Below are 20328 nucleotides of genomic sequence, written 5' to 3'. Positions count from 1 at the left end.
TACTAAAATCACTCAAAAAATAATGAAAACTATGTTGACATTAGTTACAGAGTGAGTTTTTTCTCAATTTCCCTTGGGGTAATTTAAAACTGGTTTAACATGAAGTATAATTTTTATAATACCTTAGGAATTCACAACCCACTCCAGTGTTCTTGCCTGGAGAATTCCATGGATACAAGAGCCTGGTGGGCTACAGTCCATGGAGTCGCAAAGAGTCAATCACAATTTAGAGACTAAATGATACACTTCAAAAACAATAAAACTATTATATTCATATAACAAATATCAAACTGAACTTAACCAAATGAAGACACAAAAAATACACTTTGAACGCATGCTGAAAATGGTTTTCCCAGTAGTCATGTATGGATGTAAGAGCTGGACCATAAAGAAGGCTGAGTGCAAAAGAATTGATGCTTTCAAACTGTGGTGCTGGAGAAGACTTTCTTGAAGAGCCCCTTGGACTGCAAGGAGATCAAACCAGTCAATCCTTAAGGAAATCAACCCTGAATATCCACTGGAAGGACTGCTGCTGAAGCTGAAACTCCAACACTTTGGCCACCTGATAAGAGCCAACTCATTGGAAAAGACCCTGATGCTGAGAAACATTGAAGGCAAAAGAAGCAGCAGAGGACAGATGGCTAGATAACATCACCTACTCAATGGACATGAATCTGAGCAAACTCCAGGAGATAGCGAAGGAAGAACTCAATGGGGTCGCAAGAGTCAACACGACTTAGTGGCTAAAGAACAACAAACATAAAAATAGTCTTCCATTCACATGTAATAAAGCCTAGCAAACAAGTTTTTACCTACTGGAAACTAAATAAATTACAGAAGTTGATAAAGCAAATTTTCTGAGCACTGTAGATGACAGTTCTAAACTAGCACTAATAAAAATATCATGTGAGCCACCAAAACAGGCCAAATAAGTAATTTTTAATTTTCTAGTAGCCACATTAAAGTAAGTAAAAGAAATTGGTAACATTAATTTTAATATATTTTATTTAACCGAATATCTGAGTAAGGTATTTTACATTTTTGCCTAAGTCTTTGAAATCTAATATGTATTTTATACCTATAACATGACTCAATTTAGACTAGCAACTTTTCTAGTGCCTGATATCAGTAATCACATGATTACTGTATTGGACAGTGAAACTTTAAACCTTTCAAAGACTTCCAAAATATCAAAATGCAGTTTTTCTAAATTACTCTACAATTGTGATGTTCACGATTCTTGTCTGAGTCTAAAAGAAAAAAAAAGAAAGAAAAAATAAACAATAGATACTAAGGGAAAAATATTTTTTCATCGAACTGCTATTAAAAACAAATCCGAAGGACTACTGAAATGCAATAAAATATCAGTCGGTCCATCATGTCTGACTCTTTAAAACCCAATGGACTGTAGCCTGCCTGGCTCCTCTGTCTATGGAATTCTCCAGGCAAGAATACTGGAGTGGGTAGCCATTCCCTTCTCCAGGGGATCTTCCCGACCCAGGGATCAAACCTGGGTCTCCTGCACTGCAGGCAGATTCTTTGCCATATTGGTGCTTATAAAATAATGAAAAATGTCCACCAAAACCTTGCAACATTTTTTAAAGTCACCCATAAATAATAACTAGATTTGCCTCACTTCCTTCCAAACAGCAACAAAGTGAACTTCAGAATTTGATTTCCTAGTTGCTTAAATAATTAAACATTTACCAACATAAATAGTAATATAAAGCCATCTTACCTAAGCCATATAGAGCAATTTTTGTGCTTCCTTTTTGAAGCAAAACTGGACTAATGTCTATCTTCTCCACAGACATTGAACGTCCAAAGTGATTGACAAATCCAGCACAACTTAAAATATCCAGGGCGCAGAGTGCATCTGCCTATGCAAAATATTGTCAAAGAATATTAATGAATATCTAAAAATAAATAATCTGCATATCATGTTATTACTTATTAAAAGTATATTCTATATAGCAGTTATAAAAACCTAGATGAAGATAGTACCTTGTCAAAACAAGATTACAATAGTAAAGTATGTGCTATCCTTTTTTCTATCACTGTGAGTAGAATCACATGCTAAATGCAAAGTGAACGTTTCATCAAAATTTATCATGTCTTGTCCACTGAAAAATAAAACCAGCTACAGAATCAGTTATTTGTCATATTAAGCAGATGTCTCAAGAGGTGAGGAAAAAAAGACTAGCTAAATAGTGATTTATAATATATTAATGACCAGAAAAAAATAAAATTATATTTTGAGATTATTTTAGGATCCCTATTATTTGATATCTTCCTCGATTTACAGTGGATTTATGTACCAATAAATCCATAGTAAATTGATAATACTAAGTAAAAAATGTAGTTAAAGTACCTAATCTACTGAAAATCATAGCTTAACCTAGCCTACTTTAAACATGCTCAGAACACTTACGTGAGCCTTACATGAGCGAACACTTACATGAATTGGGAAAAAGTATAAATATTTTACAATAAAGTACTGAGTATCATGTATTGTTTACTGGATAATCTAGTGTACATGAAGAACAGAATGGCTGTAAGGTACATACACATACAGAATGGTTCTAAGTGTGGCAACTGTTTACCCTTGGGCTGGGTGTCTGATTGGGAGCTGGGCCTCACTGTCTTTACTCAGCATCACAAGAGAGTTATCTTCCCACAAATCATTAGCGCAAAAAAAGATCAAAACTCATAATTCAGTTTCAACTGAATGCATGTCAGTTTTGCACCACTGTAAAGTTGAAAAATCTTAGGTCAAACCATCATAAGCTGAAGATGGTCTGTACTTTCTTATCAAACAAAATAAGATGCTCTAATTTAAATTTAAAACTGTTCATGAAACAATTATTTCCTACAGTGAGATTTTTGAGATAAAAGCACCAGGTAATCTGTAAAGTATTATACAAATGTTAGGTTATTCCCAACATTTATTTATTCCTAAATGTTATTCCTTCTACTAGTTACTTATTGCTAACTTTGGTACTCAAGAAATAAAAGCATATCTCACACATCAATTATTATCTCAGATTTTTTTACATATCTAAAAAGCAGTATAAAAGCGTATATGAATATCAAAAAGTCAGTTTGAATCTCTGAGTCAATCTGACTAAAAGTTGCTGGGAAGAAGTGGAAGAATGTTTTCCGTAGAGAAATTAAACAGAAAATTTCTAAAATTTCAACAAACTTTAAGAACACAATAATTACCCCTGTGGGATCATCATGATTGCCATGAATACTAAATACTGGAATTGAAATGTTGAGATTGCCATCTTGGTAGTTCACCCACGGAAACCTTAAAAAAGAAAGAAAGAAAAAGTTTCTGTAAGAGACAAAAGCCCTTTCCTCTATTTTCCTCCTCCAAAAACTTAATACAGTTACAGGCAAACTGGATGATCTAAGTTGGCAGATGACTACTAGTTTGGAGCTTTAAAAAAAAAAATTTTTAAAAATTAAAAAAATCAATCATAGGCAATAATTCAAGTCTGAAAAGATCTCAAAGTACTGCACTTAAAAAGAAAACCTTACAGTATATGATGCTTGTGACCTGTACAAATGATTTGATTATCTGAATAAAAAGCTAATAGGCTTTCAAAATTTTGGAAGTCTTTGTGTAAGGTCTGTATTTGAACTGTAGAAGTGGGAGAGGAAGAAATACTACTCTGAAATACAAAAGACCTTGATTAAAAATTCCAGTTCTACAGCATTGAAACAAGTATACTATCAAGGGTGAAAGACATCACCAGCCCAGGTTGGATGCATGAGACAAGGGCTCAGGGCTGGTGCACTGGGAAGACCCAGAGGGATGGGATGGAGAGGGAGGCAGGAGGGGGGATCGGGATGGGGAACACATGTAAATCCATGGCTGATTCATGTCAATGTATGGCAAAAACCACTACAATACTGTAAAGTAATTAGCCTCCAACTAATAAAAATAAATGGAAAAAAAAAAGTTCCAGTTCTATCACTCCCTACTTGTATGACAAATTTTCACACTACTCCTGTCCCTAGTCACCAAGCTCCTCTTCTCAGAGGAAATGACACTAGCAATTTCTACTTTATCTGTGCAAAAATATCTTAAATCTGTAAAACAAATACATTTTCCTTCTTCCACAACTGGCAGCACAATACAGACCTCTGGACCCTGCCTTTATGACTTAACATGCTTTGTAGTAAATCATTCCATATCAGTATATAAAGAGCTTCCTTGTGGCTTTTTTTAGCCAGACACTGTATGGATTATTATAATGTGTTGAAGTAGATACCTATCAATGGACATTTAGGCCATTTCTAGTCTTTTGTTTCACAAATGGTTACAGTGAGTAATCCTGTACAAAGGTGCCCTTGTGAGAGTATAGGAAATTATCTAGGAGGAAACTGTCAGGTCAAAAAGTACACCTACACTTGTAAATTTGATTACTGCCAATTTCCCCACATTGAGGTGGCATAACTTACATATAATACAATGGCAATGCATGAGACCATTTCCCCTTACTCCACTAGTACAATATATGATCAAACTTCTTCAATCTTATGCCAGTGGTTCTAAACCCTAGCTGCACAGCAAAATTCTCTATGAATCTTTGAAGATCAGCCAATGTCTGAGCCACAGTCAGGGAGATTAACTGACCTAGAGACTGGGCATCAGTATTTTTTAAGATTCTGAGGAAAAGATAATACACACCCAGGACTGAGAATTACTGATGTATATAAATCCTACAAGAAAAAAATATCTCAGTATACTTCATCTCGTATCTTTCATATTCTTTTAATACGTTTAAATGTCATTATTTCCTTTTCAGTGAAGGATGTCCATATTCTTTACCTTATTTTTTTATTAACTCATGAAATTCTTTTAACTGACTTGAAAAAATTATTTATCTATTGGGAAAATTAGACCTTAATTTGCCATGAATTAAAAATGTTCTTTCTGGTTGAACCTGGACTTCTGACATCCATGGGCAGTTCTTGCCATGCAGAAATTTACAAAGACAAAAGCATCAATCTTTTCTTTTATGGGTTCTGGATTTGTGCAATACTTAGAAAAGTCTTTTCCACATCCAGGTTTTTAAAAAGTGCTTAACAGTTTCCTCTAGTTCTTTTATTGAATAAGCTACATTTTCCTGGAGATATGTGACACCACTTTTATCAAATACTAATTTCCCACATGTACTGAAGCTATTTCTGGAACTTCTATACTCTTCCAATTATCTGCTTATCAATTCATGAGTCACACCACATTTTTTATTATTGTAGCATTATAATATACTTTTTTACAGCTTTATTGTGGTATAATTGACATGCAACATTGTGTTACTTTAAGGTATACAAATTGGTTTGATATATTTATATACTGCAAAATGATAACCACTGTAACTTACCTACCACTATAAGCTTAACACACACTCCCTTCAACAGCTGCCAGCATGTCACACAGTTACCATCTCCTTTTTCTAGTGAGAACATTTAAGATCTACTCTCTTAGAAACTTTATTAACTATAACTAATACTATGCTGTATATTAGATCCTAGAAATGTAATCATTTTTTAATTGAAATTATACTTTTTGACCAGCATCTCCACTTTCCCCCCAACACCCTGGCCCTGAATTAAGATTTCCTATACTATATAAGTGATATTACACATTATTTGTCTCTTTTTCTGACTTATTTTACTTAGCATAAAGACTTCAAGGTCCATGCATGTTGTCTCAGAGGAAAGGATGTCTCTTCTCACAGTTGATTAACATGTATGTATTACATATACACACACATATATATATATTACATGTGTATCCATTCTTCCACTGATGGACATGTACACTGTTGCCACCACTGCCTTATCTTGGCTATTGTGAATAATCCTGCAATGAACGTGGGAGTGCAGATTATCTCTTTAAGATATGGTTTTCATTCCCTTTGGATATATATCCAGAGGGAGAATTACTGGATCACATGGTGGTTCCATCTTGGAGGAGGAACCTCCAGTGTTTTCCAGTGGCTGCATAAATTGGCATTCTGAATAGTGCGCAAGGCTCTTCTTCTCTCCATCCTCCCCGATACGTGTTCTCCCTTATCTTTTTGATGACAGACACCCTAGCAGGTGTGAGGTGGTATCTCATTGTGGTTCTCATAGGCATTTCCCCAATGATTAGTGATGCTGAGCACCTTTTCCTATACCAGTTGTTTGTTCTAGTTCCGGGAAAACTACCACTGGACTTTCGATAGGGATTGAATTGAGCTATGGAGAAGTCAATGGCAACCCACTCCAGTACTCTTGCCTGGAAAATCCCATGGACGGAGGAGCCTGGTAGACCACAATCCATAGGGCAGCAAAGAGTCGAACACGACTGAGTGACTTCACTTTCACTTTTCACTTTCATGCATTGGAGAAGGAAATAGCAGCCCACTCCAGTGTTCTTGCCTGGAGAATCCCAGGGACAGAGGAGCCTGTTGGGCTGCCGTCTGTGGGGTCATACAGAGTCAGACACGACTGAAGCAACTTAGCAGCAGCAGCAGAACTGAGCTAAACACTACTTAGTAGTCCTCTTTTTCAGGGTTTCCCTATTTTTTTTGTTCTATTTTTCTACACAAACTAGTAAACTGGAAGAGAAAATTATCCAAAATGTAGTACAAAGAAATAAAGTTATAGATATTAAAAAGTGAGTAAGATATAATTTTCAAAAAGAGAACAGGAAAGAAGGTTTGAAAATATTTGCTACTGTTGTTTAGCTGATAAGTCAGGTCAAACTCTCTTGCAACCTCATGGATTATAGCCCACCAGGCTCCTCTGTCATGGGATTTCTCAGGTGAGACTACTGGAGTGGGATCAAAGAAATCAAAGAGGACACAAATAGATGGAAAAATATACCATGTTCACGGATTGGAAGAATCAATATAGTGAAAGTTAATATACTACCCAAAGCAATCTATAGATTCAATGCAATCCCTATCAAGCTACCAACAGTATTTTTCACAGAACTAGAACAAATAGTTTCACAATTTGTATGGAAATACAAAAAACCTCGAATAGCCAAAGCAATCTTGAGAAAGAAGAATGGAACTGGAGGAATCAAACCTGCCTGACTTCAGGCTATACTACAAAGCTACAGTCATCAAGACAGTATGGTACTGGCACAAAGACAGAAATATAGATCAATGGAACAAAATAGAAAGCCCAGAGATAAATCCACACACCAATGGACACCTTATCTTTGACAAAGAAGGAAAGAATATACAATGGAGAAAAGACAATCTCTTTAACAAGTGATTCAAATTTTTTAAAACAAGGACATATGTTAAAAATTGTAAGAATCCTTCGAAATCCAATTCTATACTCAGCAAAATTATCAATCCAAAGTTAAAAGTACTCATTTTCTTACATACAAAAATCTCCAAAAATTTACCTCCCAATATAAACTCCTTTTAAAAATATATATATACAGAAATAGGTAAGAAATAAGAATGAAAACAGCTGTGAATAGCAGAGAAGCGAAAGGCAAAGGAGAAAAGGAAAGATAGACCCATTTGAATGCGGAATTCCAAAGAATAGCAAGGAAAGAAAGCATTCCTCTGTGAGCAATGCAAACAAATAGAGGAAAACAATAGAATGGGAAAGACTAGAGATCTCTTCAGGAAAATTAGAGATACCAAGGGAACGTTTTCTGCAAAGATGGGCACAATAAAGGACAGAAATGGTGTGGACCTAACAGAAACAGAAGATATTAAGAAGAGGTGGCAAGAATACACAGAAGAACTATACAAAAATGATCTTCAAATAATCCCGATGTTGTGTTCACTCACCTAGAGCCAGACATCCTGGAATGCGAAGTCAACTGGGCCTTAGGAAGCATCACTACAAACAAAGCTAGAGGAGGTGATGGAATTCCAGTTGAGCTATTTCAAATCCTAAAAGATGATGCTGTGAAAGTATCCCACTCAATATGTCAGCTAATTTGGAAAACTCAGCAGTGGCCACAAGGACTGGAAAAGGTCAGTTTTCATTCCAATCCCTAAGAAAGGCAATGCCAAAGAATGCTTAAACTACCACACAATTGCATTCATCTCACACACTAGCAAAGTAATGCTCAAAATTCTCCAAGCCAGGCTTTAACAGTATGTGAACTGTGAACTTTCAGATATTCAAGCTGGATTTAGAAAAGGCAGAGGAACTAGAGATCAAATTGCCAACATCTGTTGGATCATCAAAAAAGCAAGACAGTTCCAAATAAGCATCTACTTCTGCTTTATTGACTACACCAAAGGCTTTGACTGTGTGGATCACAACAAACTGTGGAAAACTCATAAAGAGTTGGGAATACCAGGCCACCGCACCTGTCTCCTGAGAAATCTGTATGAATGTCAAGAAGCAACAATTAGAACCGGACATGGTTCGAAATATACTGGATCCAAATCAGGAAAGGAATTCATCAAGGCTATATATTGTCACCCTGCTTATTTAACTTCTAGGCAGAGTATATCACAAGAAATGATGGACTGGATGGATCACAAGCTGGAATCAAGACTGCCAGGAGAAATATCACTAACCTTGGATATGCAGATGACACCACACTTATGGCAGAAAGCGAAGAAGAACTAAAGAGCCTCTTGATGAAAGTGACAAACCTGGCTTAAAGCTCAACATTCAGAAAACTAAGATCATGGCACCTGGTCCCATCACTTCATGACAAACAGAGGGGGAAACAGTGGAAACAGTGACAGACTTCATTTTTGGGGGGCTCCAAAATCACTGCAGATGGTGACTGCAGCCATGAAATTAAAAGACACTTGCTCCTTGGAAGAAAAGTTATGACCAACCTAGACAGCATATTTAAAAAGCAGAGACATTACTTTGCCAACAAAGATCTGTCTAGTCAAAGCTATGGCTTTTCCAGTAGTCATGTATGGATGGGAGATTTGGACCATAAAGAAAGCTGAGTGCAGAAGAATTGATGCTTTTGAACTATGGTGTTGGAGAAGACTCCTGAGAGACCCTTGGACTGCAAGGAGATCCAACCAGTCCATCCTAAAGGAAATCAGTCCTGAATATTCATTGGAAGGAGTGATGCTGAAAATGAAACTCCAATACTTTGGCCACCTGATGCGAAAACCTGACTCATTGGAAAAGACCCTGATACTGGGAAAGACTGAAGTCAGGAGGAGAAGGGGATGACAGAGGATGAGATGGCTGGATGGCATCACCAACGTTGATGGACATGAGTTTGAGTAGGCTGCACGAATTGGTGATGGACGAGGCCTGGCGTGCTGCAGTCCATGGGGTCACAAAGAGTCAGACATGACTGAGCAACTAAACTGATGTCTGTTTTCATGGGTTACTATATATACATATATATATATATATATGTATGTGTATTTACATATACACATATATCTATACATACACATACACACACACATATACATACGCACACATTTTTACACATATATATTTAAGTTCTGTGCACTGAGAGAAACTAGAAGCACCAGAAGACAGTAGCCATGTGCACGCCAAGCATCCAGATTCTAGCTTCCAAATATCATTCCAAAAGGAACCAAGACTCCATGAGTATAAAGCTTGGGAAAATACAGAATTAGCCTGGAGCATCTTCCAGTGCCAAAAAGTAAGAAAGATGGGGAAAAAAGATCAGCGTATGTTTCCAGGACACAAGAGCCCGTCTGAAAGAGTGTCCAATGGCTAAAGCTGGAACAATTTATTTGAGCAACAAAACAGATTATCAAAATAATGTTAAACTACAACTCAAAGGAAAAAAGTGAGTTTATACTGATATAAATGATTTAATAAGTTCCTACTAATATAGACAACTGAATAAATAAACAAACAAATGGGGGACAAGGGACAGATCTTTATAGAAGAATTTCAATTAATAAATGGCAGAAAAAATGTGGGAAACAGGAAATCACCATGAGGATACTACAGTTACAATAGCTGTAGGCAAGAACCACTGGCAAATGCTAAAATTACTGGACAAACATTAAAGAGAAAGGGAATACTTGCAGAGCCTCTCCTAAAATTTTACTCATTTTAGTAAGTGGTGGCTTTAACATGCCCATAAATTCTTTGACACTCCTTTCTCTCTCCAGGAAGTGAAACGTAACTCCCTCTTTGAGTGTGGGCTGGACTTGGAGACCTACTTCTAAAAAAGAGTGAATGGAAAGAGAAAAATATTAAGTTGATAGTGGAGAAACCTATAAGACACCATCTTAACCAAGTGACCAGGGTTAATGTCACCAGTACAGGTCATGTTGATGGCATACATTCCTAATATGCTATGAGAAGGGCAATTCACCTATAAGGAATATTCTTTCTCCAAAGCCAATAACCCTAGTCTAACCATGAGAAAAACCCAAATTGAGAGACATTCTACAAAATATCTGACCAGTACACTTCAAAACTGTTAGTGTCTTGAAGGAAAAGACCGAGACACTGGCATAGGCAGAAGACAACTTTGAGATCATTTTAACCAAAAGCAGTGTGGCACCTGCAAAATGTATAAGAAGAACCATGCATCTTTATGACTTAGGGTTCTAGGTAAATATTGTCAATAAGTCCCAAAAGCACAAATCTTAAAGAACAACATATTTGACTACTGCTGCTGCTGCTGCATCGCTTCAGTCGTGTCCAACTCTGTGAGACCCCATAGATGGGCAGCCCAGCAGGCTCCCCCGTCCCTGGGATTCTCTAGGCGAGAATACTGGAGTTGGGTTGCCATTTCCTTCTCCAATGCATGAAAGTGAAAAGTGAGAGTGAAGTCACTCAGTCATGTCACATATTTGACTATGAACATCAAAATTAAGTATTTCTGTCAACAAAAGGTGCTGTGAACAGTCAAAACACAATCCACTGATTGAGAAAAAAACTATATGCCTAACAAAGTCTTGGTATCTAGAACATATAAATAGTGCAAATTCAACATGAAAAGCAAAAAAAAAAAATCCAAATTTTTTTAAAAGGACAAAGGATATGAACAGAGATTCCAAAAGTACAATAAAAATCTGAGAAGTTACTCAATCTCATTATTAATTAGGGAAACACAAATTAATACAATAATGTACAGAAAATTCTAAGAACTACAACTGCCAAGGAAATAGTTCATAATGAAGAGGAGTAACTGTTAATGTGTTCATGCATCTTACATAGGAAATGTTATATATCATAGACACAAGGAAACATTCATTGAAACATTTAAATATACTTACTTACTAAAACCAAAGTTAACTGACTGGTCGCTGAGAATTTCGAACTGTACAGGACGATCCCCCATACAATATTTTCTTAATAACTCGAGGCAGGCATGCAATGTTTTTCTTGAAGGTTTGTTTTCATGAAAAAGATCACCACCTAACAAAATAAAATCCACCTAATCAACAGAAAATAGTGTGAAAATTAGTATGTGTTATAGGTAAAATTTTTAAAACTATAGACCAAAGAGAGAAAAAAATTTTATAAAAGATACCATTACATGTGGAGATTTAAAGTTTCATATTTTTTTCATTTAAAGGCCCTTCCAATCTGGTTACTAATCTGACTCCCACTTAGGTTCCCAGGCCACCTTCAAAAAGCCATCTTCAAATTACTATACCAAGTCTCTAACGCATGCTGACAGAAGTGATTTCTTTTTTTAAAGTTATCCAAATCAAACATAAACTTTGCACTTTAATAAAACCTATAGAAGGAATGGTTCAGTGGTAAAGAATCTGTCTGTCAAGCAGGAGACCCAGCTTTGATACCTGGGTCAGGAAGATCCGCTAGAGAAGGAATAGGCAACCCACTCCGGTATTCTTGCCTGAGAAATCCCATGGACAGAGGAGCCTGGCGGGCTGCAGTCCACGGGGTCACAAAGAGTCAGAGACAACTTAACAACTGAACAACATGGAAGGAAGAGCTGATTCAATCCAAATTATTCACTTGATTCATTCAACAATTATTTAGACTTCCTACAGGCAGTGACAGCTCAGGAAATAGCAATCTACAAAACAGATCATGTCCCTGCCCTCACTGAATACAATGTGCCATACCTCATACTGAGTATGATGAATAAAATATGATCCCTATTCTATTCAAAATCCAGTGGGAGAGACAAACAGCTATGCATCTAAACATAAGTCAGACTCTGACTCACTAGAACAGATATATAAACAAACCAGGAGTAGAGATGAAACTACAATTATTAATAATTCTAAGAGCAGGAAATTCATCTGAGGACAAAGTCTGGGAAGGATGGGCTATCACGGTGGCATGTGAGTTGCACTGTGAAGGGTAAATGAGGTTTCGGGGAAGAGCATTCAGAAACAACCAGAGAGAAGAAAGGAAATCACACAGAAAGTTCAACACGCTTCCAAGAAGTAAACTATCTACTTAAAGAAACTTGATTAAGTTCTTAATTATACAAAAGAATCCAGAAGTATATGGATCACCGTGGGCTACAGTAGTGAGGGCCAGCAAAATATGTCACCCCCAAACGGACCAGTTTACATGTAAACTGTTTTGAGCTGAAGGCAATTAAGACCTAGCAGAGTCAGGAAAAGCTTTTTTGCTTCTCTCCTAACTGACTGAAAGAATTTAGATAGGATGTATGTACCAGAAGAGTTATTACCAGAGATAATTCTGGTATCAGAAAGACTCATCACAGGGCATGGCGCGGCATACACTTGTTTACCAAACATCCACTCTTCCCATCTTCCTATGTACTGTCTTCTTCCTCCCCTTTAAAGCCCCAGGCTCCCTTCCCCTTCTCCCTAGATCAGGATGGCAGATAAGCCTCCTCCATTACCTCACTGCTGGGAGTCTCATATTTTTGTGGGGCTCCTGCATGGGAAATACCATGGACAGATGAGCCTGGCGGGCTATAGTCTGGGGGGGTCAAAAAGAATTGGACACAACTTGAGTGACTAAACAACAACCCATATATGCAATTTTTTAATCTATTAATCTGTCTTGCGCGCATGCTAAATTGCTTCAGTCATCTTTGCTACCCTATGGATTATGGCCCACCAGGCTCCTGTCCATGGAATTCTCCTGGTAAGAACACTGGAATGGGTTGCTGTGCCCTCCTCCAGGGGAGCTTCCCACATCTCATGTCTTCTGCATTGATAGGTAAGTTCTTTATCACTAGTGCCACCTGGGAAGCCCTAATCTGTCTTCTGTCAACTTAATTATCAGACCAGTCAGAGAACCTAGAAGGGAAGAAGGTAAAGATTTCTGGCCCCTACACTAGTCAGAGAGACCGCAACTAAAATTTAAGCTAGATCTTCAAAACTAAACATGATTTGAGCAAAGGAAGAAAATGATCACCATCCAAGTCATAGAAAAGACAACCTAAGTAAACATTTTTATAAGGGAGGGGAAAGGAAAGAGTTGTTTAAAAGAGTTCTGGAGATTGGTTACTCAACCATACAAATGTGCCTAACACTACTCAACTGAATCCTTAAAAATGGTTAGGGTGGTATGTTTTATGTTATCAAGAGCAAAAAAAAAATTTTTTTTAATATCTTTAAAAACTGGCTTGTGACATGTAAATCCATGGCTAATTCATTTCAATGTATGGCAAAAACCACTGCAATGTTATAAAGTAATTAGCCTCCAACTAATAAAAATAAATGGAAATAAATAAATAAAAACTGGCTTGTGACTCTAGTGATCACTGAGACCACAACTTGCTTCTGAGATATTCCTGTCCTACATGAATCTACTCATGAGGAAATGTCAGACGTATCCAACCGAGGAATATTCTGCAGACATGATTACCTGTGACCCTTCAAAAATGTCAAGGTCAGGCTTAGAGAACAAACTTATGGTTTCCAGGGGTTAAGGATAGCAGGGAAAGGATAGTTAGAGAGTTTGGCATGGACACATGGATAACCAACAAGGACCTACCACATAGAATAGGGAACTCTGTTCAAAGTTATATGGCAGCCTAGATGGGAGGGAAGTCTGGGGAGAGTGCGTGTGTGCTCAGTCATGTCCGACTCTTTGTGACCTCATGGTCTGTAGCCCGCCAGGCTCCTCTGTCCATGGGATTTTCCAGGCAAGAATACCGGAGTGGGTTGCCATTTCCTTCTCCAGGGGATCTTTCCGACCCAGGGATAGAACCCAGGTCTCCTGCATTGCAGGCAGATTCTTTACCATCTGAGCCACCAGAGGACTCTGGGGCAGACTGGATACATGCATATCCATTGAGTCCCTTCACTGTACACCTGAACCTATCACAGCTTTGTTTAAAATAAAAAAGCCAGAGTCATGAAAGACAAGGCAGACTGAGGAAACGTCCCAGATTATGAGACTAAAGAGACATGACAACTAAACGTAAAATGTAATCCTGGGTTGGGATCTAACAGCACTGACCTGCCCCCAAACTGCTACAGCATTTGTTGCGGGGAAAACTGGCAGCATCTTAGAATTACATGATAGTACTGGAGAAACATCAGTTTCCCTGGTTTTGACAAGTGTACTCTGGTTACACATGCAATTCACTCTCAAATGGTTCAGAAAAAGTGTGTCAGTCTGTGTGTGTATGTATGGAGAGAGAAAGGATAAATTAAATGTAAAAGTGTAGGAAGGGCATCCCTGGTGGCTCAGATGGTAAAGTTTCTGCCTGCAGGAGGCCCTGGTTCGATCCCTGGGTCAGGAAGATGCCCTGGATAAGTGAATGGTAGGCAGTCTTCTTGCCTGGAGAATCCCATGGACAGAGGAGCCTGGGACCACGGTCCATGGGGTCAAAATAGTTGGATCCAACTGAATGACTAAGACACAAATACACACACACACACACACACTCAGTGTAGGAAAATCTCAGCGAAGGGTAAGAAATTATTTGTACTATTCTTGCAATATTTCTGTAAGACTGATATTGTTCCAAAATTAAAAGTTAAAAAAAAAAAGACTCTGAAGAACTAGAGAGTAGAGATCAGGCTGATAGAACTAAAGAGTAGAGATAAGGCTGGTTAGAAGGCACAGGCCCACAATATAGAGGACTTAAAAATCAGGAAGAATTTAGACTTCAGTAAGAAGAAATAGACACAAAAGATGGGGGAAAGTAAATATAACATGCATTTGGAGGTAGCTTGGGGCTGTGGGCAGAAGAGGACAGTTAGGATTAAAGAGTGCAGGGAGAGGAAGCAGAAGGAAAGGAAACTACACAATAAAGGGAAAAAAAGCTTGCCCTCAGGAAAAGACATAGTTCTTTAGCACCTAAGCATAGAAAAGGACACAGGATTCTCTAGCAGGAAACAAACCTCCTTTGACTATTAATTTCTCTGCCTTCGGGGTAAAAGGAGACGGTACTAGACATTCCCTCATTCATGAACACATTTATGAGAGTGCCTACTGCTTGGCAGATCCTTTTGTGGTACTAGGATACACATGAGCAAACAGAACAGAATCTTCATTCTCATGTAATTTACCTTCTAGTGGAGAAGAAAATAAACAAGTAGATAATCCAATAAATTATTTCAGATGGTGCTATAAAAAAATAAATGAGTAATGTGATAAGACTGTTTGGAGTTACCAGGGAAGACCCCTCCAAAAAGATAAAACTTGAACTCAGAAGTAAACCCTGACAAAATCAAGATACTCAGAGCAGGAAGAGAACCAGACACACAGAGGTCCCAGAACAGAACACACACCCTGGTATAGATGGAGCACAAGCCAAGTACCCAGAGTCAAAGGAGATGAAGTCTTCTAGTAGGGGCCAGATCATGTTGAACTTTGTAGTTTAATTTTTACTCTAGATTCAAGGGAAGGCCACTTAGATTTCGAAGCAGCAGAGTGCCATGATCTGATTCATGATTTTATAAGTTCACTCTGTCTGCTATGCTATAAAAAAGGAAAAAAAAAACTAAGGGGAGCTACTGTAGTTCAGCAAAATAAGATAAAAGTTTTAGATTAAGTTTAAAGGCAGAAAATAGTGGAGAGGTTCCACTCATAAATATTTGGAAATATGAACTAAAGGACTTGCAGAAAAACTGAACAGAACTCTGAGAAAAAGTCAAAGTTGAAGATAATAGTTTGCAAGTCACCCGAATTTATGTTTATTCCCCAGTTGTCTTTTGGGCTCTAGATGGACACTTTATCTGTCTGCTAGAAGGCTTCCTTAAATATCCTATTGGAACCTCCAACTCAAATGGTCTAAATAAAAATTTATCACCTTCCCACATAATGAAGTATGTAATAAGGAAGTATGAAAATAAGAAAGAAATCTTCCTTATTTAAAACCTACTTCTATTACTGGTACCACCATTCACCCAAACTTAACACACTTCAGAGATACTGTCATCCCTTCTCCCTCATCCGCATCTCCTAATCAAAGTATGCAAACCCTATTTTTGTAATAGCTCTTGTATTCACTTCCTTTTTTCCATTGCAAGCCACTACTTTAAAAAACCTCAAACTTATCTTGACTTCATGCTAGACTCTGTTGCCAGAAGACTTTCTATTAAGTTGGATACAAACTCTTCAATCTGACATTTGAAGCTCTCACTGAAGCTCAAACCACATTTCTAGTTTTTCAGCCCTCTTTCTAACACAAGACCCACGAGTGAGCCAACACGGCTGCTATATTCCTTCTAAGCCCAAGTTAAATGCCACTTAATTTATCTCATCTTGCTGTCCTCTTCTAAATGTGATCTCTTCTACCTCTAATCTCCCAGGAAATGATGTTTATAATTTTCTTATGGCTCTTATCACATATGACCTTGCATCTGAGCATTTTAGACATTTATCATATCTCACATGCTGGTTTGCCTGCTGTATGTTCTTTGAAAGCAGAAACTATGACAGTCATCTTTACAGTTCAAATAGAAACATGCTGCACTCAGTAAACACTTCATCAATTTTCATAAAGTTTTACAGACCATTTATGAAAGTCGCTCCTACTTAAATTCAGGGAATAAGGCACATGAAATCTGATTTGAGCTTTCAGCATACTTATATTTAAGCAGGCAATTTGAGCACATGGACATATAAAACAAACCTCTAAAAGGAAAAAAGAGTAAGGACAGGAACTTCATAGAAATTGCAAAAATGAAAACCAAACTCACATCATTTTCCTGGGCAAGTCTTAAAATTTCATCAAGTGTTACAAATGTATCATTTCCTCTCACAGCATCTTTTTCCATAAAACCCAGATGAATATCCGTTGCAACCAAGATTTTAAATGTATTTTCATCATCGCTGCATTTAAAAAGAAGAAACACGTCAAAATAATTTATTGAAAGAATGTTCAAGCAAATTGAACAGCTAAACTAAATCTAAAAAAAAAATCTAAACTAAATCTATAAATAGCAATTATGAAATAAAATCATTTTTCCAGTTCTAAACAAGATCTGAAAATTTGAAGCATTCACTAGTTTATTAACGTCACAATTTTCCTACCACTAATACAATGTAGAATATATACGCACTTTTTAAAAGGCTCTGTAACTGCTTCAAAAATATATAACTGTGTTACAAGCAGTTTTATACATTCATATGTAACCTGGATTTGAAGCTTATTTTCCTACTCTGTTCCACAGCAAAAATCTAAGAGAATTTGATCTCAGTATCTAAACTTGCTATTTATCTACTTTGCACTTTTCTAGGAAAATTAGAATTACCTAGTTAATTTAAAAAGCACTCCTCTTACTTTATAAGTAGATTTCTATTCTAATAAGCTAGTAACTTACATCCAGGCCCCTAAAGAGGCTTGCTTGACTACTCTCCAAATAAAGTTAGCTTACCATTAATGAAGTTGGCCAAGTAAAAAAATGAATTTACAATGCCATTTAAATTTGGTAGTACTCCAAAGATTCAAAGCAGCAGAAACCAGAGACATTACTTTGCCAACAAAGGTCCGTCTGGTCAAGGTTATGGTTTGTCCAGTGGTCATGTATGGATATGAGAGTTGGACTGTGAGGAAAGCTGAGTACCGAAAAATTGATGCTTTTGAACAATAGTGTTGGAGAAGACTCTTGAGAGTCCCTTGGACTGCAAGGAGATCCAACCAGTCCATCCTAAAAGAGATCAGTCCTGGGTGTTCATTGGAAGGACTGATGCTGAAGCTGAAACTCCAATACTTTGGCCACCTCATGCGAGGAGTTGACTCATTGGAAAAGACCCTGATGCTGGGAAGGATTAGGGGCAGGAGGAGAATGGGACGACAGAGGATGAGATGGCTGGATGGCATCACCAACTCAATGGGCATGAGTTTGAGTAAACTCCGGGAGTTGGTGATGGGAGGCCTGGCGTGCTGTGATTCATGGGGATGCAAAGAGTCGAACACGACTGAACTGAACTGAAACTTAATATGACTTTTAACTGTCTTTAAAATAATTTGGTATCTCTAATCTCATCTCAACTCTCACATATAAAGAGGTGAAGTATTATTGTTTCTGAAAAACCAGAAGGCTAAATACTAGAAATTAATTGATATATCATGAAACAGAATGGAAGAAATGGTACTAAAAGCCAGGATTAAAATTCAGGCTATTTTCATTAAAATATACAAACTTAAAAACAAACTTTTATGTATCTCTAAAATTCAAATCTTTATACACGGGAGAATTTTCCAGAAAAGATGTCTCTTCAGAAAGTTCAAAATGATATACACAGTTCTGACTGCTATATACATACAGATTAAGTCATCGTACTTTCAAATCACATTACTACCCAGACTCCACAGCAATTTCTAAAGTATTTTCACTTGAGTTTTTTTCATTTAAATATGAAAATTTATCTGAGAGTCACTTTACCTTGATGATACAAATGAAGAAAACGAGGTGAAGTTTTAAGGCTTGCTAACTTGCTCAGGGTCAAACAATACTAATCAAGAAATTAAAACCAGGATTAAAGACTCCAAGTTGGAAGCTTTTCCCACATTACTTTTCCTAATTATTTTACTTATTTTCATTTTAGTCAGATTCATTTGCAATTTATTCAGTACGAGGGCAATTTATCCCTCTAAAAATGTGCTCTAAAAGACTTGCATTAGCTAGTAAGACTTAGTTCAAGAATATTTATAGCTTCAATAGTTTAAAATAAAAACCTAACAACATAAATTTATACAGCAATATGCCAATCTACTGCAAAACCCCAATCTACAGCTGCATATTATCTTTAATTAATAAACATACAGTATGGATTGTTAACCATTCTAAACACTCTTTTTGACGACTAACACTTGTGTTCATGCAAGCTCTTTATTTACTAAGTAAGTTTTCTTTTATGGTGACGATAGTCGATAGGCTATTTGGTAGAAACCCAAACCAACAAAGATTTCGGAAGAAAGGTGCTTACAGAGCATCCGCAGGACTCATTTCTATGGTCAGTCCACCTCCTCCGAGACCAGTTCCCTCTGCAAGTACCCTTGGGTCCGGTGCTCAAATAGGTCAGAAAACTCACTCGATACCGAATTCTAAAACAAAATTTTATTTAAAACACATTTTTAAAATGCAGACTGGCAATTTGGAAGAGTCTCATTTTCACTTAATCACCTACTGTATTTTTATTTTTAATGTTAACAACAACAAAAAAATAGAGTGTCTCCAGTCCCACTTCAGTTTTACCACTATAATTAAACTCCTCTCCTAGCTCCTTTTGCTTGCCTTGTGGGAAGCTAATGTTTGTTAAATGAATGGGCAAAAGAGTCACACAATACTTCGGGTTTAGCACACGAATAACTGAACAGAAATGTTTAAGTTGCATTCAAGGGCTACTCTGGAGCCTAAGAAGATCCTGTATTTCCTGCTTAAACACAGAATTACTTTAAAGAACGGGCTTGTTTTGAAAGGATAAGGGGTTCACGTTGGAATAAACAAAAACATATCGTTGAAGGAAAATAGCCGCAGGAGCCTAGTGGGCCACAGCCCACGGGGTCGCAGAGATTCGGACAAGACTGAGCGACTTTACTTTCACTTTCACTTTTGAGGAGGAGAGGCTGCCACCGTAGAACGACCCCTCCCACTCACAGATCGCCGGTTCGGTGAGGATTCCAAGCCTCAACGCGCCCGCACCACAGAACTCGCGGAACCTCCAAGCTCCTCCCGAGCCTACTCGGCCCATTCTTCCCACAAAGTCAGTCCTCTCTGGACTTCAGCCCGCGACGCCGCAGACACAAAAAGCAACTCGCAAATTACCCCAAACCTGGACTCACCACAGCCCCACCCTGGGGACCCGAAGCTGGCTTTTACCGGGAAGAAGGAGGGACAATCGCGACAACAAAAGCAACAGCACCAGCCGGGATGGCGTCACAGAACTGCCTTGTTGGTAAATGTGAATTAAGCGGGAGAGTAACAGCTTCTCCTTCTCTCGCGATGCCTCATT

At 37.6% G+C, this 20328-nt stretch overlaps 1 protein-coding gene across 5 annotated transcripts in view; it reads right to left on the bottom strand.

Moving 5' to 3' along the window:
• Positions 1-20297, bottom strand: part of MRE11 (MRE11 homolog, double strand break repair nuclease) — a 72471-nt gene extending 52174 nt beyond the window's left edge. The window contains exons 1-6 of one of the 5 annotated variants that reach the window (XM_070473701.1): positions 20196-20297; positions 19303-19420; positions 17070-17202; positions 11232-11392; positions 3223-3310; positions 1739-1880 (exon numbers count right to left, since the gene is read on the bottom strand). In XM_070473701.1, the coding sequence (XP_070329802.1) occupies positions 1739-1880; positions 3223-3310; positions 11232-11392; positions 17070-17202; positions 19303-19322 (544 nt within the window). In that variant the 5' untranslated portion in view covers positions 19323-19420; positions 20196-20297. Of the gene's footprint in view, positions 1-1738; positions 1881-3222; positions 3311-11231; positions 11393-17069; positions 17203-19302; positions 19421-20158 lie in introns of those variants that run through there. The other 4 variants (XM_070473699.1, XM_020895466.2, XM_070473700.1 and 1 more) reach the window with 4 other exon arrangements.
• Between the last annotated feature and the right edge of the window lie 31 nt (positions 20298-20328).

The sequence above is a fragment of the Odocoileus virginianus genome, chromosome 10 (assembly GCF_023699985.2).
Source record: "Odocoileus virginianus isolate 20LAN1187 ecotype Illinois chromosome 10, Ovbor_1.2, whole genome shotgun sequence".
Taxonomy (NCBI): Eukaryota; Metazoa; Chordata; class Mammalia; order Artiodactyla; family Cervidae; genus Odocoileus; species Odocoileus virginianus.
Note: the sequence above shows the minus strand (reverse complement) of the source record. Positions and strands in the feature narration are given on the sequence as shown.